The 27,197-nt window shown below is 43.8% G+C and overlaps 1 protein-coding gene across 1 annotated transcript in view; it reads left to right on the top strand.

The window, feature by feature from the left end:
- tshz3b (teashirt zinc finger homeobox 3b) overlaps positions 1–26,770 on the top strand; it is a 33,233-nt gene extending 6,463 nt beyond the window's left edge. The window contains exon 2 of the mRNA XM_061704945.1: positions 22,583–26,770. Coding sequence (XP_061560929.1) covers positions 22,583–26,103 — 3,521 coding nt within the window. The 3' untranslated portion in view covers positions 26,104–26,770. The remainder of the gene's footprint in view (positions 1–22,582) is intronic.
- Positions 26,771–27,197: the final 427 nt, after the last annotated feature.

The raw sequence follows: 27,197 nt of genomic DNA, 5'->3' as shown, positions 1-27,197 counted from the left end.
TCATAAAAGTATCTGAATATTATTTGACTATTCGCAATGTCCCGCTTTGCTGTGTTCCTTACTCCGAAACTCTGTGAAAGGGGCAAAAGTACAGTTTCTCACTCAAAGGTTACACCCAAACTAGCTTTTAAAATACAGACTTTTAGTTCCAGGAAATAGAAGGACTAGCAGGAACATTAATGCAGTGCTAGGAACTGTTGGAGGAAGGTTTCCATAAATTTACTTCCACGGATTTTTCTTTTCAGGTTGAAAGAAGACCCTGCTACAAAGGTAGCACTTTTGAAAGGTCCAGCAACCTTTCGGGTTGTGTGTCCAATGCTGAGCGTACCTGATTGGAAGTCCATTATTCCATTTTCTGAGCCGCTTATCCTCACTCGGGTCGCGGGTGTGCTGGAGCCTATCCCAGCTGTCATCGGGCAGGAGGCAGGGTACACCCTGAACTGGTTGCCAGCCAATTGCAGGGCACATACAAACAGACAACCATTCCCACTCACAGTCACACCTACGGCCAATTTAGAGTCTCCAATTTATGCATGTTTTTGGGATGCGGGAGGAAACCGGAGTGCCCGGAGAAAACCCACGCAGGCACGGGGAGAACATGCAAACTCCACACAGTCGGGGCTGGGGATTGAACCCAGGTCCTCAGAACTGTGAGGCTGACGCTCTAACCAGTCGTGCCGCCCTGATTGGAAGTTTTTAACTAATTGATTTATCGGAACTAAAAGTACTTTGGTTTAAATTCAGTTTCTAGGATATTTTTGTTCTGGCTGAAAGAAGACCCTGATAGGGGGTTAGTATTTTTGAGGGGTCTAGGAACCATTAGGGTGGGCTCCACCACATATCTAACTCAAACTGCCAGGATCTTTAACCCGGCACTAGGACCTTTTACAAGAACCTTTTATGATACCTACATTTTGCTCTTGGGTAATTTATAAAGGTCTAAAGAAAACTCTGGGGAAGAAGTACTTTCGAAAGGTCCGGGCACCTTCGCCATGGAGTCTGAAGCACTGGCCATATCTGATTGGAACTAGCAGGAACTAGGTAGCTCAGAACTTAAACCGCTTGGTGGTACCTAGCTTCTTTGAATCTCGGCAACGATCAGAATCTATTTTTTGAAAATCACCTGGGCAGGAAAAAGAGAGTTGTTGCACTTCTAACTTCATTAGGGTGCGCATTATTAGCATCTGACAGATCTGCGATGGCTCGATGACCGCCGATGAAAAGCTAGCACACTGTCACGCTCTCCAATTAGCTCGCAGGATTTGTCACCAACTTGATCTCACACCGTCTTCGCTCGCCTCTCTCAGCTCGCCTGAGATGTCGATGATGACATCGGCCATTGTCAGTCACATATTTTCTGGGTCTTTTTTTTTGCTGAGGCTCCTTTGTTGTTCATACAGGACCCACCATGCGAGGAGTTAAGTCAGGAGTGTGTCACATCGGTTTAGTCAGTTCAGTTTGTCAGAGGTGTGTCACACTGGATAACGTCAGTAGAGTTAGTCAGGAATAACAAAAGTGTAACATTGACACGGCCGGTAGGATTAGCCACGAGTCACGATGAGTCACGTTGACACGGCTCGTCGAGTTGTCGGTGACAATGCCGATGCGTCGCACTGACATAGTCGACTTCGCCGTTAGTAACAATTGGTCATGTCGATACAGTAAGTAGAGTCGGTGGTGAGTAATAATGAGTCACGTTGTCATTAGAATTAGTTGCAAGCGACAATGTCCTGTATATTATGTTGCCTTTTTCAGTCAATAGTTGTGCTTTTCCGCAGGAAAAAAAAATCCGACAGATCTGGTTCTGTCCTAACGAGATAGATGGCGGGCGGAGGGGTGGGGGGGAAGCAGCTGATTTCTGTGATTTGTGTATGTGTGTGCGCGCACGTGTGTGCTAAAGCGCAGCAGCGAGAAGATTAATCACGCTGCATGCGCGCTAGCATTGCGACTCGTATCAGAGTGGAGATGCAGTGGCCCGTTTAAACACACACACACACACACACACATTGTTTATCTTTCAATAGTGCCTTGTAGAAGTACATTAAGGCCTCTCTCTCTCTCTCTCTCTTTTCTGCGACTATGGTGTATAATTTGCGCCCCGCGTCCGCCTTGGCAGCCACTAATGAAACACGTAAACATAATGAAGCTAATTAACCTTGTTTAAAGCAGCTTGGGATAATGATTGTCTTAATTAACAGAGTGAAAATGCTTTGAAAAGCACCACCTTTTTTTTTTTGTTGTTGTTTTTTTTGTTTTTGTTGAACTAGCACCGCCGCTGCCTATTTTACAATTAGCTGTGATGTCATTAAAAGACGTGCCTGTGTCATTTCCCGCTGATGATGACAACCAATCAAAATGACTCATTCTTAGGAATATTATTCTCGCAATTAAATCGACCTTTTGAGGGCTTTAATCAAACACTGAGTTGTTTTTTTCCGGGCAAAAGAATATCCTACTCGGGGGCAGTACTTTCGAGCGATCCAAGAACCTTTAGGATGGGAAATGTTCCATAAATTTAGTGCTTGGTTAATTTATCTGGGTTCTAAAAAAAGACTCTGCTTCGGAGGTACTACTTTCCAGAGATCCAGGAACCTTTTGGGTAGGGTCTGCAGCACCAATCATATCAGAGTAGGAGCTTTCACCTCCAGGAACTAAAATAGCTAACAGGATCCTGACACCGGAACTAGGAGCTTTTCGCGGATTCCCGAAATTTAGTTCCTGCTAACGGCCAAAAGAAGACCATACTTGGAGTGGTGGTACTTCGAAGAGCTCCAGGATCCTTGGGTGGGCTCTGGAGTACTGAACATATCTGATTGAAACCTTTTAGTTGAGAACTAGCACGGACCTTTTCCTTACCCATGACTACAGTAAATAGTATAAAATGTACAGTTTGGTTCTGTTGGGCCTTGGTGGAGGTTTGCCCTCTTGAGACATTTCACCCATCGCATTGGCTTTCAATTGAGGTACGTGAACTTAATGAAGTGTCTAATCCTCACCGGGCTCTGTGTAAAAGTGAAAGGTAGCTCAATTTGAGGTTTTCTGCAAAGGCACTGATGCGGTACTGTAGTGGGATCTCTCAAGCCTTAACAGAGGCCAGACACCATCTGTGACAAAAGGTTAAGTCGGGACAGCAGCACCAAAACCCGCCACTCACTCCTCCCGCCTTGTTGTGTTAAAAGCATTTATCGTCTGTCCGAAGCTATTTTATACGTCGCTCTAGACTGTAGTACCGACGCCGTGTTGTGGCAATATCCCGCTTCACTGGGCTGTGTGTAAAAATCCAACGGGAATAATGTCAATTCTTGACTTTCTGATGTGGTAATTTCACTTTGTGAAAGAAGCTTGTGATTGGTTAGGCCATCCTTGCCATTTATTTTATTTATGAAAGATCTTACAACAGTCAAGATGTGTTGCTTCAACATAATTTTCTAATCCCAATTACTATGTTCCCTTTACTCAGGGCTTTGGCACCAACCATCTTGTGACCTCTTAGCATGACAGAACGAGTACAAAATTACATCACCAAATTCTTTGTCACATTTTATATGTAACATAGAAAAATAGCACTGCATTGCATATAAAACATAATCATACAATAAAAGAGAATTGAAAGAAATCAATATTTGATGTTTGATACCACCCTTTTCAGACCCAAGACCAGTACGAGTAGTCACTCTTTTTCTTCTTTTTCATTCACTCTCGAGTGCTCACCGATACGGATCCCCGAATACCGATTCCACTAGGACTTTCGATACACAAAATGTCAATGAACACAATGGAAGATAATTGTGAGCAAAGGCCGTTCTTTCTTTCTGACAGACATTATGATTCACCGACGATGTGTCACTGTAGCGCCAACGACTGGCGAGGAGGACTTACTTGATCCGATACCATGAAATGAGGCTGGTATTCGCCCATCCCTAGAGCAAAAAAAAATTTTTTTTAATAAAGTGTAATTACTGCACATACTGTAGTATTTGTGTGCTATTGTGTGCCTTTGAGAGGCATGGTCTCATGAGTGACGTCAGGATCTCATGAGACCATGTAAGTCAGTAAGTCTCGAGTGTGAGCGTCCGTGCGTGAGTTGTGGCCTACAGCAGCTCCTTGTGAGTTTTCTTGTTTTGTATTTGTGTTTTTCGACTGTGTATGCCGTTCAAGAAAACGTAAGCAAGTGCATCTGTGGCCGCGGCTGCGCTTGCTCAAACGCGAGGGCGTATCTGAATTTCACACGCGACATAAAACGAGAACATCGACCGAGTGAAGGTCCGTCAGCGGAAAAACTCACAAGTCAAGGTAACCCTCTGCAATCCGACGAGGTAGAGAGGGAGGTTTGTTTTGGAATGGCGGGTGTCTCGCACACGTCTCGTATTCCCCCCCGCCGTCTTCTCCCGCCTTCTCGCTCTTCCTTCAGGATAAGTGGTTGACGGTTTCTAAGCACGCTCCCCAAACCCCCCCCCCCCCCCCTCCCTCTGCGTGGAATCTTCCGTGGCGGCGCCCATTATGTTGACAGCTGTCAATTAGAGGCGCCTTGGTCTGCATTCGTTACACGTTATTGCCGCTGCTTGATGCTGTCATTTGGCCTCCCGCTTTGGCCTCCGGTGCCGTCACCATCACCGCCAACAGCCAACAGTCAATAGCTGACACATCAGCACTTATTCCTTAAATTGGCTCGCGAGACCCCTGCCTGCCTCACTCCGCTTCACTTCTCCTCCCCCTGAAGAGAGACGATCGGTGCGGGAGGATGCGACGATCCAAAATATAGTCGAATATTTGTAGTGTAATGTAGTACTACATTATAGTGTTTGCGTGCCACGTAAACACGTCACGATGCGGTGAAACCTATTAAGTCAATGCCACATCACGAGGTTTGGTCTTAAGGTCTTAAGGTCGTGCATTTGATTAAAGTGGCCTTAATGAGGTCATAAAAACTCCTAAATGTGATCAAAGTAAGTTTGACAAAAGTCCTAAAGAAGTGTTTAAAATGTTCTAAATGTCCTAAATTAGATCGAAGTGGCCTGAGATAGACCATTGGGAAGTCTTGAATTTGATCAAAATAAAGGATCCTAAAAATTCTTGAATTAAAGTATAAAGTAAAAAGCATTAACTTTGCTCAAAGTGGTCTTCAAAAGATGCTCGAAGGTTTTCACGTCCTAAAAAGTGCTCGATTTGACAAAGAGGCCTATTGCTAAGACATCTCATCCCGATTGGTGTGTCTGTGTTCTGTTGCTTGAGTGTAAGAAAAAACAAAAAAACAAAAAAAAAAACACCTAAATATTATCTGTAAGGCAAACAAAGCAAAATCATCATTAAGTGCGCAGACAATATTTACTTTTAGCAGTTGTCATAATAAAAAGGAGCTAGTATCATAACAATAAGATGCTTAACTTTAGCGACGTAATCAGCTGCGTCTCATTTTTTAACACGCTTAATCGAAGCATGATTGTGTAGTGTATATGCGTGTCTGTGGTTGTGCGCGCGCGCGTGTGTGTGTGTGTGTTTGCACATGCGTGTGGTGATGAAAGTCATGGAAGCTGGTGTAATCAGAGCTCGCCTGGGCTGACATCCTTCTCAAGCTGACAGCAGCTTCCTCCTCTCTCACACACACACACACACACACACACACGCGCGACAAAAACCCTCCCCCTCGTTTCACGTTGCGATCACTTTCAGATGCTCGCCGGCGTTCACGTTGTTGTGTCGCGTATACAAAGCAAACCAGGAAGTGGATCTCTAGTAAGGCTTGGTCTTGTTGATGTTGGCAGCTGAGGAAGAGGAGCATTGCCACCGAAAGTTCCGGGAAGTTCTTGGCACTGATAGTTCCTGTACTTGTAGTTCAAAACTGCACATGCTGCTACAAAGGTGTCTGCAACTCTCCCTAGCAGGGCCTTCTTTTGGCCCCTGGACTTGAGAATATACCAGTGGTCCAAAACATACACAGCGGTGCTCTAAAGAAGTTCTTAGTCCCCAGGGTGAAGGGTCAAAATGTGCAATGGAATATAAAGCGTACCCCTACACACATTAGAGCTTATGGACCAAATCTATTAAAAAGCATATTTTTTAGCTACATTTCCACCTCAACTTCCTCGAACGTGTAGTTCTTGGCATTAGTCCAGTGGTCACTCGAGTTACGAGTGATTCGACTTGCTAGTTTTGACGAGATTATTGTTTGCTTTGACTTGAGAGCAAATATTGAAGCTACAAGCAAGAGAAGGGGGCAGCGAACTCAACTCAATTCACAACAAGCAGCCTTTTTTTTTTTTTTCTCGAACTTTATTGAACATATGCGAACAACATTCAACAAGACGGAATTGTAGCGCAATAAAAATATATATATATATATACCGTGTTTGTATTGCAAAACACAAAACGAGACGAAAACTAAACAAAACAAAAATACAAGTACAAGGCAACAGTAGATTTCGTCCTTCGATACCAATAGGAGGAGGAAGAACTTATGGAGTCCTACTCCTAAACATGAGTACAGATTTGACTTTAATAATAACATTAATAATTGTAACCCACCCACACTGATGCTTTTCAGTAGCCCATCTATGGCGTTTTGGATTGTTTGTTAGCATCATGTTAAACAGACTTTATTAAGCCACCACTTTTTTTGCATTGGTCCAGTGGTACACACGCACACTGGTCGTCTGAAAGTTCCTAGTTCTGGCGGAAAATTTCCTGTTGCCGAAACGTGACGGAGGAGCATTTCAGCTCGGTTTTGCTAGCATAGACGTAGCTAACATCTGCAGCGAGCAGTTAAAGAGAGGGGGGGGGGGGGGTAATGTGTCAGAGGACACACACACACGCACACACCTGGCGCACCTCCCCATCCCCCCGCTCAGTTTCATTAGCTGACTGGCAGGGTGGCACTTCTCAAGCTCATTAGCGGGCGAGGATTTATGGCACGGCGGAGGAAAAGGAGGAAAAGGCATCTGTCAATAATTGCGGGGAGCGGCGACTCCCGTCTACGCCGCCTTTGAAACCTCATTAGCTATGCGCTTATCAGGCATAAAGATCAAAAACATTACTCAGCCCCCGACACACACCCGTGGAGCTACGTTAATTAGCCACGGGCCCTCTCGGAAATGAGGCTCCACACGGGGGTGTGAGCCCCGTTTAGGGGTGTGTGTGGGAGAGTTCTGGGCGGCTTTTTGGGGGGTATAAGTCTGCAGATGAGCTTGTGTCGGGGACTTTTGGGGTTGGGTAGGAGTACATTTGGGGGTGAATTTGGGGGTCTTTTGGAATAGTGTACAGGGACTTTTGTGGGTGTGTAGGGATGGTTTGGGAGTGTTTTGGGTGACTTTTTGGGAGGTTATAAGTCTGCATTTGAAGTTGTGTAGGGGACGTTTGGGGTTGTGCACGAGTGCGTTTAGGGTTATGTTAGGGGTGCGTTTGGGAATGTTTGGGATGACTTTTAAGGGAATTTAGATCTACGTTTGGGGTAGCGTCGAGGTGCGATTAAGATTCATGGGGGGGTGTTTGACTTTGTGTAGAGGGCTTTTGGGGTTGTTTGGGAGTGCGTTTATGGGTGTGTGTGTTTTTGTAGGGGTGCATTTTAAAGTGTTTAGGGTGACTTTTGGATGGGTGTAGGACTACGTTTGGGGTTTTGTAGGGATGCATTTTAGGTAATGTAGGGGTGTGTTTGTCTTTTCTGTAGGGGCTTTTTTTTGGGCTTGTGCAGGAGTGTGTTTGAGTGCTGTGTAGGATTGAGTTTATATATTTTTTTAATGGGCCATTTGGCCATTTGCCGTTGTACATCTCTTGTCAGAAGAGTTGTGCCTGGAAATGCCTGAAAGGAAAAATTTTGTTTATCTCAAGTCGTCATTTGATGAATTACCAGTTCAAAGTTCGAGTGCACGACGTGCCGATGACTGGGCACATTTTGCCGCGTCGACAGAATTTTGGCTTTTCGCACAAAGAAGAGATGCCAGTGAGCGCCTCGTGGCCAAAAGCTCTCCGTTTCCCTTCGTCATCCGTCACTGACGCGCACTGACACGTGTCATTCATCAAACTGTGTGTGCGTGTGTGTGTGTGTGTGTGTGTGTGTGTGTGTGTATTTGTGTGTCAACATGTGCGTGTGTGAGAGGATATGAAGCAGACGGAAAGGCGGGATTACAACATTGGCAGCGCTCCATTTCCCCTCTGGACCGTCACATTGTAACACAATTAAGCACATTGCACATCACTGCAAAGCACTATACTCGCCGGACACTTGACTAGGAACACACGCTAATAAGATCCAATACAAAAATTTGGGTTACATAAAACAGTGTGGCGCAACCTAATCATCATTAAAAGATGCTGTCTGCGGAACTTGTGCTTTTAACACACCAGATTGGAACCTTTTACAGAAGCTTCTGCTGGCACCCGTGACGAATTGCGGCACGGACGGGCAATATTTGAGGAAATACAGCAATTTTATTGACTATTTTATTTACTATTTACTAAACACCCTCCCTCTAAATGGTGTCTGCTACTCTCTGCTGTTGAGTGAACAAACACTGATGAAGACATGTTTTTTTTATTTTTTTTTATTGTCGTTTGTCTGGACGTGCTTTGAAGGCTTCTCATTGGACAGGAAACGGCGCACATCAAAGCCTACTCGGGGTTCCGCTCTGGACCCCCCTGGTGAAACAGTGTTAGAACGCGGCCATTTTGTCTCGATTTTCTCTATTTGCTGCCCGGAAGCCAGTGTGTTCTTCTCGCGCTCCTCACTTCACTGCGATCCTTCATTTCCTCCCTTTGTCCTAACCCTGACGATCTGCGCTTCCTGCCTCTGTGTGTACACACGCACACACACGCACGCACACATGCATGCGCGCTTTGGTAGCTCGGGTTACAGCTCTGTAGCCGTCCAGTCTAAATAATAGTGCGGTGATGAATGGCAGGGCTGCATTCAAATCCATCAGCAGTCTCTTCTTTTTTTTTTTTTTTTTTATTTTTTTATAAAGGAGCATCCATCTTGAGTAAGGCCTCCTTTTGAATCTGGTAAAAACATATTTGTGTGTGCGCGCGCTACAACATTGCGACTGATTCACGCCAACGAGCACACGAGAAAGACGTACAGCGGGACCCGTTAAAGCTAAAGCAAAAGTTGTCAGGACAGCATTGGTCAACAGGCTGCTATTTAAAGTTATTTAAAGTGATCGTGATGCCCTGCGATTGGCCGGCAACCAGTTCGGGGTGTGCCCCGCCTCCTGCCCGATGGTGCATGGGATGGGCTCCAGCGTGCCCCCGACCCTGGTGAGGAGAAGCGGCTCGGAAGGCAATGTATGCTTTTCGAGGCCATTGATGAAACGTTTCCACACACTTCTGTTTTGCGCAATATTTTCCTGTTGGGTCCATGTCAGCCCCTTCCTCTTGGCTCGTCCTTCTCCAGGTGGTTTTGAGTCTTCCTCTGCCTCATTTGCCCAGTGGGGTCCTTGTTAATACTTATTTGGTTATTGCCGTTTTTTTTTCCTCATCAGCTGAAGTTCCATTTCTCGTTCGGCGTGTCCCCGCAGGTCAATGTTGTTGATTTTGTTTGGCCGGATGATTCCAAGGATCCGTCTTAGGCAGTCTTTTGTTTTCCTGACCCTCTTTAACATGACAAAAGTTGTTGTTGTTTTTCCTACTCCTACAGAGTATGTACAATATATCTGTGCTATAAACAGCGTCTATGTCATTGACATGTATGTTTTCATTAAAAAAAATCAAATAAAATTGTGCCGCTTATTAGTCAGAAACCAGTGTTTTGAGTGAAACCAACCCATTTTCTTGTGCAGATTTCTAAAGAACAGAAAAAGCTAAAAATAAACTTTTGTCCGTTTAAAGAAGAGTCTGTATTCTATCATTATTATATCATGTTCTGTTAAGTGTTAGAGGATCCGTCGAAATGCTCAAGAACTGCGAGCCGTATTGGGAACTCGGATTTTGAAAACGGCTGGACTGAGTAAATTCACCGTTACGGTGCAATTGTAACTTCACATTAAATTACGAGGACGACGTGAATCTGCTGATCGCGTGAATGAATATTATTCCCGATTGCATTCCCCCTTAAAGGTTATGCCTAGGTCTTTGTTTGTATACAGATGTGAGCTATATCCCGTATTATGTTCATACGCCTGTGCCGTGTTATTACATCTCAGCACATAGCGTTTAAATGGATTTATTTTTTTTTTTTGGTTTTGTTTTTTCCAACCCCCTCACGGGGTTGCGCAGATGTGCAGATTTACGGCGGCCGGTCCGTCGGCTGGCGCTCATCCATCAGCGACGGGTTGCTAGGCGATCACGGCGGCAGCTGTTTGCCTTTTGACGGCGACAGAGGGGCCGTCAGTCAACGCTTTTCACCTGCGAGCCCGATAATTAATCAAACGGCGGGAGAAAGATAATTAAAAAGATAGCCGGGTTAAGGCGGGAGAGAGAGAGAGAGCGAGCGGAGCGTCTGTTCGGGTTTGTCGCAGCGCTCGCGTGTGACACCTGCAAATGTTGATGACTGCAGACACTCGCAGGGACGGCGGGCGAGAGTGAGTGCCGATAAGAGAAGCTCCACTTGCGGGCTCCTTCATTAGCGGCGCGCGAAGAGAGGAAGGCATTGAAAGGAGCGAACCACCACTCCAGTGTTACATTTTTAAAGCACGACAAGGCCAACGGACATAGAAAAGTCCGTTTTTTTTTTCCAATTAGTTTTCAAGCCTTTCACAAATGTTTTTGTCTCCAAAAATGCCGATTTTCGCAGGTGAAGGCTGAGATTTTTGGCTTGAAATCATTTTGATTACTTCCCCCCCCCCTCAATACAAAATGTCGCATGATGTTAGGGATAGAGATGCAAATTAGGGTTTCAAGCAAAGTTTAGAATTTAGGGTTTTAAAGTGAGGATTTTAAACAAGGGTTAGGGTTTCAAAGTAGGACTTCAAGTCAGGGTTATGCTTTCAAATTAGGTCTCCAATAAAGTGTTAGGGTTTCACATTCCGGTCTGTAACAATGGTTAGGGTTTCAAATTATGTTTCCACATTCAGGTTAGGGTTTGATGTTCGGGGTTTAAGCCAGGGTTAGGGTTACAAATTGGATATGATCTTGGTGTTTTGTTTGTCTAACCTGAGTTAGGTTTCCAAACAAGCGTTAGGGTTTCAAGCCTGAGTTATGGTTTCAAGCAAGGGGTTAGAACTTCAAAACAGGTTTTCAAGACAGAGTTGGGGTTTCAAAGTGTAATTTCCAGAGTAACAATCCATCATCGGAATACTGACGCAACGCAAAGTACTAACATGTTGCCGAAATGCGCCGCTGTAACAATCCGACGTAATTCGCTCCTCCGTCACCGCGCCACGCATTAATGTAACATTTTTGGAATAAAAACATCCCGTAACGGCTCCACTTTGACAGGAGCGATCGTTTGTTGTGCTTTGTGGCGTCACGAGTTTTCCCAGCCGAGTGGATTGCTGCTTATCTGGAAGCCAAGCACACAAACACACACACACACTGTGACACATGACAACATTCAGGTCGGGAAAAAAATATTCAGAAGTATTTTTTTTCCCCCCCATCGGAATTAATGAAAAATTCAGCATTGATCAAAGGACTCTATTTGCACGTTTTATGGTGCTTTTTCTTTTTTTGTTGTTTTTTTGTTTTTGCACCCTTGTGGGGACGGATATTCCAAAAGAAGAGCACACACATATCTCCGAGCTTATTATCAAAGATAAACTTATTATTTAAAGTGGTTAACATTTCTTTACGTGTGTATGACTGTTGTGAGGAGTTTGTAGCGTGGCTTGGATTTTTTTTTTTGAAAGTACGGTTTCAAGACGGGGGTTAGCGTTTCAAACAAGAACAAGGGTTTCAAATTAGGTGTGCAAGCCTCGGTTCCAGGGTCAAACCAGGATTGAGGTTTCAAATTGTCCCTGTAGATGGCGTCGTTGCGTCGCTTGGCTCATCAAAAGCTCTTTTTAAGTTTTGTTTTTGTTGTTTGATAGTTTAAGGTGTCACAAAAGCAAAAAAAAAAAATATAATAATAATAATAATAATATATATATATATATATATATATATATATATATATATATATTGGCATCAAAGTCACTGGTCTGCTTGACATGTTTCTTTTTTTTCCGCTTTTTGGTCAGAAATCAGTGTTTTTGATGGAACCAAATGTTTATTAATGACTAAATAACAGAAAAAAAACATTTGAAATAGCCGTGCTTCTCTTTTTAGTCGCAATACAGACTTGCTTTCTCTGCTGAGACGTGTGTGAAGTGGGAGATTTGTGTGTGTGCGTGTAGAACCTGGAGCGAGCCCGGGGGCTGAATAAGTGCAATAGGAAAAAAAAAATTAAAAAAAAGGTACAAAGCAAAAATAAATAAATAAATTGGGGCGAAAAAAAATAACATCCACAATGTCGAGATCTTTTCACACGAAGAATCCATCTGTCTGTTTCAACGTAGTCGACCATCGCTAGTTAGGAACGGGATTGTAAATCCCGGTAAATGGTAAAGAAAACAAGCACGTAATAAGTACCGAGCATCCCGACGTTAACGGCCAGGCAACTCTACACTCCGGTTTGCTGACACCCACATCACTCACCGGACCACTCCCCGTCTTTTGAAAGCCATACACACTCAAAGTCACAGATACTAATGCACCTCACAAGTGTTGTGCTAAACAGGCTTCTTTTTGCTTTTGAGGGACTTTGTGGGTTAAAAGGTTTGGGGAAATACTGTTCTACACCATAAAATCGATGTAACTTGTTGCTAAATTGGATTTATTTCTGTTTATTAGTTGTTTTTTTTGACAGGTTGCTGTGGGATACGTCAACTCTATTGGGATCTTGAAGGGGCTCCATGCTTCTTCTTATGTTTCAGAAAGGTAGCTGTACGATACAAGGTCAACGTAGCTAAATGCTAAACAGGCTACATACTAAAGCCTGCTCTATGGTGTAAAACCAACATGTAACATGAACATCTTTGGTGAGTTGTTGGGTGTCGTTGTAGCAGAGGGTTGGGGAGGGCTGCGCCGACCCTTTCTGAAGGGGCTACGTTTCTCATAAAGTCTGCTCTCATGTTATGTTTTCACACACGTGTAGCACATTTGAACAATCGGTCAACATCCTCTCGGCCGCGGCGCGCGTCTTCCTTTTCATCTTCCCGCCACATTTGTTTCGAATGAGTGTCGAGTGACGGCGGCGAGCCTTGGAGCTGACATGCTAACATCTGCGGGGCTCCCTTGCCTCTGTGTTTCCCGTTAATACGTAGTGATTGAATGTACCATTAGCAAATAATGTGCGGCGTTGGTGACGTGAGGCGACGGAATCAGGAATTAGGCCCAAATACAAGCGCTTGCCAGGATTTTCCCCTTTCTCTTTAACGCTGCACACTTTTCTAACGCGATAGCAATCTTGCAATCTCCACTTGTGTCTATTTGAACAAATATTGACACTTTTAGCCAAATTTGGACATCACTTTTATTGCCAGCGGTTTAGAGATAAATGGCTGTGTGTTAAGTTATTTTGAGGGGACGGTAAATTTATACTGTTATGCAAGCTGTAAACGCACTAAACTACTTTGTAGCAAAGCAGCATTTCTTAATGTTGTCCTATGAAAACATGGAAGAAAATGTTTACAATCATTTGAGGGGTGTACTCATTTTTGTGAGAAACCTTTTTTAAAAAAAGGCCCAAAACTCAGCTGTTTACTGTTGTTCCTGAGTTGTTATGTTTGTTGTTACCCTGACAACCAGGGTTACATCATCCCGTACCGACTGGGTTTTACTTTGGCTGCCCTTTGGATTCAATCAAAAAAAAAATAATCATAAAAATAAAAAACATCAGTACACCAACTGAGCCAAACTGGACCTTTTTTTTCTTTCTTTCTTTTTTTTTGTTTTGATTAGGTTGTATCTATTTATTTTGTTTAGATTGTATTCATCTTACTTAAACAAGAAAGCCTAGCCCTTTTTTACTTCATTTACTATTTTTTATTTATTTTATTTATTAAATCATATTTTATGTGTATATACATTTTTTTAATGTACTTTTAAAACAAGTTTTTTTTAATTGGGTTTAGTTTGATCTGACCTGATCTGACCTTTATTTTTCATTAATTTGTATTTTCGTTTAGTTCGGATTCATTTTTATTTAAATTGCGTTTTATGGTTTATGGTTTGTTCAGTTTGATTTACTCTTATCTATAACTTATTTTGTTTTGTGTGATTTAAATTAATTTCTATTGTGTTGCCTTTTATTAAATGTTGTTTTATATTTAACGTAATCTTTCAGTTTGTTTAATTTTATTTGATAGTTTTTATTTATTTATTTAATTACACTTGAATTTAAATGTGCATGTTTTCTGTTGTATTTTAATTTGTAATAATAATAATAACTATTATTAACAATTATTAATAATTATTAATACTAATAATAATAATAATAATAATAATATTTGTTTTATTTTAATTAGCTTTATTTAATTTTATTTATCTTTTATTTTGTTTTATTTTGTTTTCTGTGATTACATTTGAATAAAAAATTTTACTTTTTGTATTTTTTATTCATATTTAATTTATGTTTTACTATTTATTTTTTTTGTTCAGTTTGATTGAATGTCGAATTTATTATATATATTTATGATCTTTTTTCAAATTGGATTTTAATTTGTATTGAAATAAGAAAAAATCATTCGCCAGGGAATTTTTTGTGTGTGTGTGGCAAAGTGCAAACGCCAGCAACCTTGTGCACCGAGATTTGCCTGGAAACGTGTAAAGACACATTATTGATCACAACCAGCATGTGTGTGTGTGTGTGTGTGTGTGTGTGTGTGTGTGTGCATTGGTGTGTGGGTGGTGTGCAAGCACATCAGCTTGTTTTTTTTTTTTTTTTTTTTTATGAGTTTAATAAATCACCTTTGTTGTCAATCAAGCGGCGGAGAATAATTGGATGCGGCTGAGGCCCGGCGTGATGGATTATAAATCATTCCAGATTAAATTAAAAGATAATGCGCAAATTTAATGGTTTGTGTTTTGCATTCTAAATTGCCTCAGAGCGCCCAGCCTTTATTGCCCCCCCCCCCCCCCCCCCTGTATCCTCCAAACCATTGCATACCTTATTTATTTTTCTAAATATATTGCTCACAATATCCGCTTGGCCACCTCTATTTCAACATTTGTATATGTATGTAATATAGACACACAATTGCATGTTTGATTAGTTTGATTATCTGCTGGCCCCTAATTGGATCGGAAGAAAGGAAGCAAAATATTTTACGGTACGCTAGTCAACCAATTTTGTGTCACGCCAGTGGCAGGAATTAATTTCACAAAATTCCACGCGGAATATCCGAATTTTACAACTTCACAGCGTTTTGACTTTATAAATGGCGGATTTTATCGGTATGTCATTTTTGAATGTGGAATTAAGGAAAATGTGGATTAAATTAACTCGGAAACCGCAAAATTTGATGCAAATTTCGTGCAACGTCAGCTTTATTGTCATCTTTGAATCGCTGTCAAATTAAGCAAAGTGTGTAAAATGAGTGATGCCGCCACCAAATTTAGTGGCTTCTGCAAATTCTTCCTCAACGTAAGTTATGTATTTAATCACTGTGAAATTAGGTGTGAATTTCTTTTTATGGAAATCAGCAAAGGATCATTCGCATGCTAACACGCTAACATGCTAACAAACACTTCAATTAACAATGTAATGCTTTGTTTTTATCAACAACTTGTCATATAAGTGGCTTCCCGAGTCGTCCCCTAATCCCTGAACAGGACTTCCTGGGCGGAGGTAACGTGAGCGAAGTCCTGAAGCGCGATATCCGGTACATTGGCGCCGAGAAGGACGAGCGGGACGTTATCGTAATGGCCTCCGCTCGCTGCTTGACAGGCCCTTAAAGTGATCCTGTCACTTTATTTACGCGACGCCCTGATTTACCGGGAGGCGGGCGCGCGCTCCCGAGGTGGGATGACATCTTTTGATCAGCGCTGTCCAAACAGATCACGGCGCCGTGCCAGGTAATCCATACGCACACGCAAAGTCCGTGTGGGGACTCCACTCTGGAGTGGTGTGCACTTCCTGTTTAGTTTTTTTTTTTTGTTACAAGTGTGTAAACAGATGAAGTGTTTTGGTGGAAAAATGCCTCAACAGCCAAGTGGTTTCACTGTTGCTGCTCCTTCCTTGTCATGATGTTACCATGGCAACGCTAGTGAGAGTGGATATGAAAAGTCTACACACCCCCTGCTCAAATGCCACGTTTTTGTGAATTAATCAATTAAATTTTTTTTTTGTGAATTAATCAACCCTAAAACCTGTACATCTCAAATGTGTGCACCCTCTTCTAACTGGGGATGTGGTTGGCCAGCATTAACCAATCACATTTGAACTTATGTTTAATGGGAGTCAACACGCAACTGCCCCCATTTAAACGGCCTTTAACCACAAATGAAGCGCAGATGTTCTAGTAGGCTTTTTCTGACATTTTAATATTAAGAGCTCTTTTTCCTGTGTAGGCATGTTATATTCAAATTATGCCCAACCCTTGCCTATTTAATATTTTGTGTGTGTGTGTATTCAGTGGGTACGGAAAGTTTTTAGACCCCCTTAAATGTTTCACTCTTTGTTATATTGCAGCCATTTGTTAAAATCATCTTCCCCCCCCCCTCCCCTCATTAATGTACACACAGCACCCCGTATTGACAGAAAAAAAAAACGTAATTATTGAAATTTGTGCTGATTTATTAAAAAAGAAAAACTGAAGTATCACACAGCCATAAGTATTCAGACCGTTTGCTGTGGCACTCATATATTTAAGTCGGGTGCTGTCCATTTCTTCTGGTCTTCCTTGAGATGGTTCTCCACCTTCATTGGAGTCCAGCTGTGTTTGATTATACTGATTGGACTCGATTAGGAAAGCCACACCCCTGTCTATATAAGATTTTACAGCTCACAGTGCATGTCAGAGCACATGAGAAGAATCATGAGGTCAAAGGAACTGCCTGAAGAGCTGCCTGAAAGCCAGGCAATGCTCATCACCTGCCCAACAGTGAAGCATGGTGGTGGCAGCATCTTGCTGTGGGGGTGTTTTTCAGCTGCAGGGGCAGGGAGGCCGGTTCCAATTGAAGAAAAGATGAATGCGGTCAAGTATGGGGATATCCTGGACGAAAACCTTCTCCAGAGTGCTCACAACCTCAGACTGGGCCCAAGGTTCGCCTTCAAAAAAGACAATGACACTAAGCACACAGCTAAAATACCGAAGGAGTGGCTTCAGAACAATTCGGTGACTGTTTTTGAATGGCCCAACCAGAGCTCTGACTTAAACCCAATGGAGCATCTCTGGGAAGACCTGAAAATGGCTGCCCAGCAACGTTCACCATCCAACCTGACAGAACTGGAGAGGATCTGCAAGGAGGAATGGCTGTGTGTACATTGTGGGGGGAAAAATGAGCTTAAATGATTTTAGCAAATGGCTGCAATGTAAAAAAGCATTCCGTACCCACTGTATGTAGATATATATACATTTAGTAGTTTTCATCATATTTCATCCATATTTAATTGTAGTTTATATTTATGTATTTTATTTTAGGTTATTAAAATGACATTGATTTTACATTTATTATTTTTTTAATTTAATTTGAGTTAATTGTATATTTTATTGGCGGCACGGTGGACGACTGGTTAGAGCGTCAGCCTCACATGGATGGATGGATGTATATTTTATTTTCTTGTTCTTGTGGTTGTTCTTAAAGTACGATATAACTAAAATTGTGTTGTCGTCTTAATCATGTTTTAGTTTATTTTATATATGTAGAGTTAACTTTATTTTTACTTCTATTTTAGTTGAGTATATATATTTTCATTTATTTATTTCAGTATATTTTATTTTTATATTTGCTTGCAAGTATGTAATAATTATTTATTCATATCTTTTATTGTAGATCTGTATTTGATTTTTATTCATATTTTAGTTTGTATTTCATCCATGTTATTTTTTATTTAAACATATTTTTACTTTCATTTTAGACTTTATTTAATTCATTAATTCAGTTTTATTTAATAATTTTCATTCTTACCGAATCCTCCGTAATTATTGTAAACCACAGTGGCTTTGTTACAAAAGTTAAAGCCGAGCTTGACCAGATTTTATTTTATTTATTTAAGTTTTCTTCATTGTCGTTCTTCATTCATTTCTTCATATTCCACCTATCAGTTATATGTTTTTAAATGTTTTTTCTACTCATTCGTCTCATTAAACAACTGATCACACTGATCACTTCATCCATTGTTACCAATCAGAATTATAAACAATCTTCAATAGCTTCAGTTAACATTAAATTCATTTTATTCAATGATTATCCTTAACTAATTGCAAATAAGAAAATACAAAATGAGAGTGAGTGATTATTTTTCAAAACAAACTATTTTATAAATTTTACTTTTGTACCCTTTTATTTTATTTTATTTTTAGTTATTTATTTTTATTATTTATATATATATATATATATATACCTCATTCACAAATGAGCTGGCTCTTTTGTTATGTCCATTTTAAAACTCAAATGTAGCACATGAGCCAAAAAGTTTTTTTTTTTTTGCGTGTCTCGTTACATAAACATGATAAAGGGTTTGCTCCTACGAGAACATCTGCATCGTCTCGTCCCCGTCGTAAAGGTTCGTCACACCACCAGATGATCTCAAACTTAACTTTGAAAATATGGCCAGAAGAAAAGCAAACAAAAAAAGTTTCGGGAAAGGTCTCGGCCCACAACAAGAAAATGAAAGCAGCTCACACTCCCTCCTGTTGATAAAAGTCATCCTTCCCTCAACATGACACTTTTTCTGTTAATTAAAACAGAACTTGCATGCTGGCCCAGGTGTGTGTTTGTGTGTGTGTGGCTGTGTGTGTGTTACTCCACAATTATCTCAGTTTCCGAGGTCATGGCATTGTGAAACTCACAACATTGACGCCAGCCAACAACCTTGGGGATCATCTTTGTGTGTGTGTGTGTGTGTGTGTGTGTGGCCTCGAATTTGGCTTAGTTCCAAGACCAGCATCCCTCCTCATCCTCTGCTTCCTCTCTAAATTTCTCCGTTTTGATCCTTTTGAAATATATTTCCAACAGGAAAGCACGTTCAAAAGCCTTTATGAACTGTACAGGCATTTTTTTTAAGTCATACAATTTTTCTAATTATTATTATTGTGTCTCATCATGTCCCATTATGTCTTATTTTGTCCCATAATGGCCACTATTACATCGGTCCCCATTAAGCCCTTTATGTGACATTTTGTGCCATTCTGTCCCATGATGCAGAATCCTAAGAACAACAGCTTCACTTTGATCATCGCCACGTTGCCCTTTCTCCGAGCAGGAGCGGAGAAGAGGCAGTAAAACAGGCCAAAATCTGGATGTCAGGGTGTAAGGCAGGGCAAGAGGCAATTTGCATACCAGGGTAGTAGCACTAGTACTAGTGTAAGAATAAGTCTTAATTCAGAATTGGAATATTTCTGCAGAGGTAGCCGATCTAATTGCCGCGGGTCGGGAATTCGCGAGTACGCTCCAGTACGAATAGCTCTTGGAGTCGCCCCAAGTCCAACGCTGTTGCGAGCGTAGGTCTCGGGGTGGAACATAACGGTCAGCAAGATAGGAAGGTGCTAAGCCATGTAATATTTTATGAGTGAGAAACAAAAGCTTGGGATCGGTCCTATTAAATCTCACAATGTCCTATAATATCCCACATCAATTTTTTGTTCCATAGTGTCCCCTGTTATGCTCTATTATGTCCCATCTTGTAGTCTTCACCTGTGTACTATTCTCCTTGGATGCTCGCTAAACTTTGGTCTCGCCAGACATCATCACCACGGACAATTTGTACCAAGTAAATTGTGTAATTTAAAAAAAAAAAATAATCTCCATCCAATTCCCAATGTTATGACCGCTGTACTCAGACATTATGCACGGAGTGATCCTCTTGGTGTTTGGCCTATCATGCCCAATATTGGCTAACAAGTAGAGAGAGAGTCAAACGCAGAGCGATGATCACTCTGTGGGAGTTTCGGGTGCTGAAGCATGGACACAGCTTTGTTAATCAATTAGATTAATCACGGATCGACTGTTATGCTGCGTTATTGAGATGAAAAAAAAATGTGTTAAGCATCCAGCTGTATGTTGAAGCCTTGGCGGAGGTCAATGTAAATCTGTTGTTGTTTGCCTTCCAAGCTCCCTCGTGGTGATGATTTTTCCTGTCACAATAGTCGTTCAGATGTTATCCGAGCAGCTGTTTGTCTACAAACAAAGCCGTTAAGTGTCCACAAATGACGCACACTCGTCATTTAATTTATGCTGTGCATTTGTTTTGACCACTCGCAGTGGCAGGTGCATGCGGATCGGTCGCCGCATTTGGCCTTGACGGCTTCACGCCCGTCCTGGTGAACAGCTGTCGCGCCGCTCACACAACAGATGGCGTAGCGTAGCACGATGTGTTCACCAAAAAACAGGAGGAGCGCTCGTAGTATGAGATATGGAGGAGGGAGTCAAATATTTCACAAAAACACACCACATCCGTGAGCCTCTTTCACAAAGAGTTCCTGGAAAATAGCCACATCAGATCTGTACGAGAAGATTTTTACAGTGACAATAATGCTAACAAGAGCTAACATTCAGAAGTTGACTTGCTGGTGTGTTTTGGATCGTTCTTCTGCTGCAGAACACAAGTGCACTTCAGCTTGAGGTTTCAAACTGAGGGCTGAAAATTCTCCTACAGGATTTTCTGGTAAAGAGCAGAGCAGAAAGTCATCCAGGTCCTGAATTATTGGAGCAGCCCCAGATCATCACACTACCACCACCGTGTCTGACTGTTGGTGTGATGGTCTTTTTCTGAAATGCTGTATTACATGTATGCCGGATGTAACGAAAAAACCTCCAAGTTTTGTCTCGTCAGTCCAGAAAATATTCTCCCAAAGGTTTTGGGAATCATTCAGATTTATTTATTCATTTATTTATTTTTGCAAGAAGAGGGTCTAGTCTTTCTTTTGGTAATTTTGCTGCTTGTAGTGTCACAGAAAACAAAAGTCTGTGCGTCGTAAAAAAAACAATCAAAGTGCTCTAAAGCGGCTTTGTAAATTACTGGCAGTGAACGACTTAAGTGAACTGCACACATTCCGACAATCGTGGCATATTTAAGCATTTTCCTCCTCCTGACTGAAGTCGGCAAAGGCCCGCATCTCTTTCACTACAAAAAAATAAAATTTAAAATCGGTTAAGAACCAGGCTTTATCGGTCCCCGTTTTTATCCACATAGGTGTAAAATACTTACATTGTAGATAGTCATCATGGTCTTGTATTTTCATAGCAGACCAGTTGAGTCAATGCTGCAAAGCTGTCACTTTGTTGAGTGAATAATAAAAAAAGATAGTGCGTTGTGCTTTTAAATCACAAATCATCGTGTGATCTTCTTTTGTCCCTCTGGTGGATTCACACGTTCACTGATGCGCGTTCATTCGTCTCGATTCACATTTTTCTGCGGCGTTCTTCTTAAACGGGAGGGATTTTAATCTAAATTGAAAGCCCGAAGCGCACGCACGCTCACTGGGTTGCTGGCCCGCCGGCTAAACTGTAAATAATAACGGCAAAGTTTTTCTAATCTCTGGTAATTGAAGCAAATGGCTTTTTGCGCGGCGGCGGCACGGAGATTTGTCGCACGTAACATTCATTTTTATTTACGACGTGGGCTGAGCGGCGTAATGAGTGAGGAGGCACGCTTAATTGAAACGGCGAGGGTGTCTGTTCGAGAAGGCATTCGAGGCAGCCCACGTATTAATTGACAGACAGGAAGTGCCGTCTCCGAGGTTGATACAAGTAATTTATTACTTCTGAAACCAGCACCGCCGCCGCAACGTGCTTCATTAATTTCACATTTATTTTTAATTTCAAGCTGTTGCCCCTTGAGAGGAAGAAGAAGAAGGTGGCGAGTTATGTTTGAACCCACCCCCCCTCCCATCCCCCATCCATCCCTGATTCTCTTGGTGCTAATGTTCTACAGTGCAGAACAAAGACTGGATTCTGAGAGTGTCTGCAAACTTTTTTTGGCAGGAAGTAGTTGGCTTCTGATAACAGAGAGAATTTTGTTTTGGGGGAATCGGAGTTGAGACTTTACATCATTGCAGTCAGTAACAGTGTACTGCAGAGTTGTCCTTACCTTTTCCACTGAGGGTCACATGCAGAAAAATGGGAGGAATAGCGGGGGTCCACTTGAGAAAAGCGGTCTAAATCTCAGCTTGTTGTTTGGTGAGAAAGCAAAAAGTTATTAGTACAGTATGAGTGTGATATCTTGTAACATTCCAAAAATATATTTTAAAAAAGTGTGATATCTTGCTCCCCCCCGTCCCCCCATGCCCCCCGCCTCTTGGTTTCAGTTCCCACTCTGCAACGGTGTGAATGTGAGTTTGAATCTTTGTCTCACTCTATATGTGCCCTGTGATTGACTGGCGACCCGTCAGAGGTGTAGTCCGAAGTTAGATGGGATAGACTCGAGCTCCCCTGAACAGGATATGCGGTGTGGAAAATGGATGCATGGACTTTGCGTCATTTCTAACGAATGCTCCTCTTTGTTTCTTCGTAGCATACGTCCCCGAAGATGAGAAGGAAGCGGCACTGCTGGACGAGAACCTGGACGGAGAAGACTCAGCCCAAGAAATGGAGGAACCCGCTGCCAAATTCCTGTGTCGGGACGCAAATGACGGACCAGGGTCTGGGCCCGAGTTCCATGATTCGCCTACTGCTGCTGACTTCTCTGGCCAGGAGATGGACAGCGAGTCTCACCTGAGCGAATCCAGCGACGGGATGTCCGACTTTGAGAGCCTGCCGCTTAAAACAGAGGAGGACGTTCTCCTTTTTAAAGACCCTGCCAGTGTATTGTCGTTGTCCTCTACTGCCATGGCGGCCGCGGACAACGCAGCCACGCCAGGGAGAGGTGACGAAGCCGTGCTTTCCGGCTCCGTTCTTTCCACCTCCAACTCCGTGGCTGACAGCCTGGAGAAGATGAAGGCCATCTACACGTCTTTCTTGACCAACTCCTACTGGTCCACCGTGAACCTGAACCTGAGCCACCCACCCCAGGAGAAGCCCCCTCGCAGCCACAGTAACAGCAGTAGTAGCAGTAGCAGCAGCAGCTGCGGTAGCGCCGGGTACGACTGGCACCAGACAGCCGTCGCCAAAACCCTCCAGCAGGCTTCACAGAACCACCAAAACCGACTGGCCATGACCCAGCACCCCGCAGTGGCCGTGTCGGCAGCTTCCGCTGAGCCGAGCCTGTTCAGCACTGTGCAGCTTTACCGCCAGAGCTCCAAACTCTACGGATCCATCTTCACCGGCGCCAGCAAGTTCCGCTGCAAGGACTGCAGTGGAGCATATGACACCCTGGTGGAGCTCACGGTGCACATGAACGAGACTGGACACTACCGGGATGACAACCACGAGGTGGACAGGGAGGGGACCAGGCGCTGGTCCAAACCAAGGAAGCGCTCCTTGCTGGAGATGGAAGGCAAGGAGGATGCGCAGAAGGTTCTGAAGTGCATGTACTGCGGGCATTCCTTTGAGTCGCTTCAGGATTTAAGCGTCCACATGATTAAGACCAAACACTACCAAAAAGTGCCACTGAAGGAGCCCGTGACTCCGGTGGCGGCTAAGATCATCTCGGCAAGAAAAAGAGCTCCCGTGGAGCTGGACGTACCCAGCTCGCCAGACTCCAATGGAGGGGCCACGCCCAAGCTGGCCTCCCTGGCCGACGCCAATGAGCTTCTCCAGAGGGCGGCCCACCCATACATCACACCCAATAACCGCTACGGGCACCAGAACGGCGCCAGCTACGCCTGGCAGTTTGAGTCGCGGAAATCGCAGATCCTCAAGTGCATGGAGTGTGGCAGCTCGCACGACACCCTGCAGGAGCTGACTGCACACATGATGCTGACTGGACACTTCATCAAAGTCACCAACTCGGCAATCAAGAGGGGCAAACCCATCATCGAGACGCCCAGCCCGGCACTGACGCCGACTGTGGAAGAGAAGGTGCAATCAGTTCCTCTGGCTGCCACTGCCTTCTCGCCGCCACCTGCCCCAGTTCCTCCTCCCACCAGCGTCTCACCCGATACCATGGCTGTGGAGATCAAAATGGAGGAGAAGGAGGAGGAGTGCACTAAAGAATCCATTGTCAACAATAACGCAAACAAGACATCAGGAGGTGAAGAGGAAACCGAGGAGAAGTTTGACATCTCGTCAAAGTACACGTATCTGACTGAGGAGGATCTGGACGCGAGCCCTAAAGGAGGTCTGGACATCCTCAAGTCCTTGGAGAACACGGTGACCTCGGCCATCAACAAAGCCCAGAACGGAGCTCCGAGCTGGGGAGGCTACCCCAGCATTCACGCCGCCTACCAGCTCCCCAACATAATGAAGCTCTCCCTGGGGAACTCAGGGAAGAACTTCCCTCTCAAGTACATGTTCCCCGGGACAGAGATCCTCTCGCCCACGGGCAAAAGCCAAACGCTGGTGACTCCTCCCAGCCTCCAAACATCGCCGATATCCAAGACCAACTTCCACGCCATGGAGGAGCTTGTCATGAAGGTGACGGAGAAAGTGGCAAAAGTTGAGGAGAAGATGAGGGAGCCAGGCGGCATGGCGAGGTCGTCCCCCATGAGAACCACGCCGTCACCGTGCCACAGCGAGGCAGGGGACTCCCACAGAGGAGACTCCCCCAAGGACACCAAAACAGGAGGCTGCAAAACTCCTGAAAATGTGACAAGTCAAACAAACCACAAGGAGTCAAACGGGGATAGCAGTCTGAAGGAACCCACAGAGAACGGCGTGGAGTCAGCGGAGGGGTCACCCCAGCCCGGGTCCCTCTGCGGCAGCACGGCCATCATCACTGACCACCCGCCCCCGCAGCAGCCCTTTGTCAACCCGCTGAGCGCCCTGCAGTCGGTCATGAACGCCCACCTGGGCAAGGCCGCCAAGCCCGCCCTTCCCTCTCTGGATCCCATGAGCATGCTCTTCAAGATGAGCAACAGCCTGGCTGAAAAGGCGGCGGTGGCGGCCTCTACGCCACCTGCCCAGGCCAAGAAATCCGGCAGCGACCACCTGGGTCGCTACTTCTACCAGCCGAATCTCAGTGGCAACGACCAACCTATGGATCTCACCAAAGGCAAGCACGCCGACAAAAACGTGTTGCCTTCCGCTACCGTGGCCGTCACCAAAGCCTCGGCTGCCGTGGCCTCCTTCATGTCGTCGTCGCCCCTGAAGGAGAATGCCTTGTCTGATATCTCCGACATGCTGAGGAACCTGACGGAGAGCCAGGCCATCTCTAAGGCTTCCACGCCCACCAGCTTGTCGGAGCGCTCTGACGTGGAGGGCGCCACCCAGGAGGAGGCGGAAGAGGTGTCTCCCGCCCAGAAGCGCAAAGGCCGCCAGTCCAACTGGAACCCTCAGCACCTCCTAATTCTGCAGGCACAGTTCGCCTCCAGCCTGAGGCAAACCACAGATGGCAAGTACATGATGTCAGACCTGAGCCCGCAGGAGAGGATGCACATCTCGCGCTTCACCGGCCTCTCCATGACCACCATCTCCCACTGGCTGGCCAACGTCAAGTACCAGCTGCGCAGGACCGGCAGCACCAAGTTCCTGAAGAACCTGGACTCGGCCCACCCGGTGTTCTTCTGTAGTGACTGCGCCTCGCAGATCCGCTCCCCGTCCACCTACGTCAGCCACCTGGAGGCGCACCTCGGCTTCCGGCTGCGGGACCTGGCCAAGCTCTCCGGAGAGCAGCTCCTTAGTCAGATCTCCCATCAACGCCTCCACAAAGGACTCTCCGACAAACTCCTGGACCACTTGCACCCGTCCGGCCGCCCGTTGTCCTCTTCTCTGTCATCCTTTCCCGTGGCCCTGCCCTCGTCCTTGCCCACCCTCGATTCGGCGGCGTCGTCCCCCAACAATGACGAGGACGAGGGGGGCGGTGCGACGGCCCACCAGTGCAAACTCTGCAACCGGACCTTTGCCAGCAAGCACGCCGTCAAACTGCACCTCAGCAAGACTCACGGGAAGTCCCCCGAGGACCACCTCATGTACGTTTGCGAGCTGGACAAGCAGTAGTGCAGAACACGAGACTTTACCTAACTTTACCGTACCAGGACCCGGGAAAAGCTGCCGTATAAAAGGACGGCTGAGTTTTCTGGAGCACATTTTTCTTTGTTGGAGGTGCAGGACGTTCAACAAACCTCCAAATGTGAGCCCCGAGATACAAATTATTAAGGTTTAAAAAAAGAAGAAAAGTAAAAAAAAAAAAACAAAAAAAAAACTATCCTACAAATAAAGTGGTGTGTATTTTGTGTAAATGAAATTGCTTTATATTTCCACATCACCGCCGTGTGAAAAGCTGCATGCATCGACAAAAAAAACTTTACATCTGCTGGAGTTCTTGTTTTTTTTGTTTTTCACCAGTTGTCTCTGCTTTTTTACTGTCATGTACGTATGAGGATTACGGCCATACTGAAAAACATACCCCCCCAAATAAATTACCAGAATAATGTGGGAAAATAATGAGAAAGCAAGTTGTGTTGCTCTAACGTTATGAGAACAGAGTGCTAATATTATGAGAGAAAAGCTCGTAAATATAAAAATTCCAACTGTCAGATTGAGTCCTTGTTCGCCGTTTGGGTAAATTGGACTCAATGTTCAATGCCTCATTTTAACGCTGGTGTAATTTCATGATTTTAATACACACCCTATTCTTGCAAAATCATACTTTTTTTTTTTTTTTGGAGTGTTTTGACTTTGTTCTCATCAAATTGCAATGGGTTTTTTTTCCCCTCGTAATATTATGCCCATTGTTCCAAAAGTCAGATTTTTTTTTTTTTTTTTTTTATGTTTTAACTTTGTTGTCATGCAATTATAGCTTTATTTTGGGAAAATTCCAAGACTTTTCTTCCCCTCATAAAATGATGACCATTGGCAGAAAAATCATATTTTTGTCTTAACATAAAATTACAACCTATAAGGTATTTTGACTTTATTTTGTTACAAGTCTGACTTTATTTCTCATATTATTTTGACTTTGCTCTCATGAAATTAGCTTTATTCTTGTAAAAAAAAAAATAATAATAATAATCTCCTGCTTATAAAATGATAACTACATTATTGTAAAAATCACACTTGAAACACAACAAAATTATGACTTTAGTCTCATA

The sequence above is a fragment of the Phycodurus eques genome, chromosome 2 (assembly GCF_024500275.1).
Source record: "Phycodurus eques isolate BA_2022a chromosome 2, UOR_Pequ_1.1, whole genome shotgun sequence".
Lineage (NCBI taxonomy): Eukaryota > Metazoa > Chordata > Actinopteri > Syngnathiformes > Syngnathidae > Phycodurus > Phycodurus eques.
This window is presented reverse-complemented; position numbering and strand designations above follow the sequence as displayed.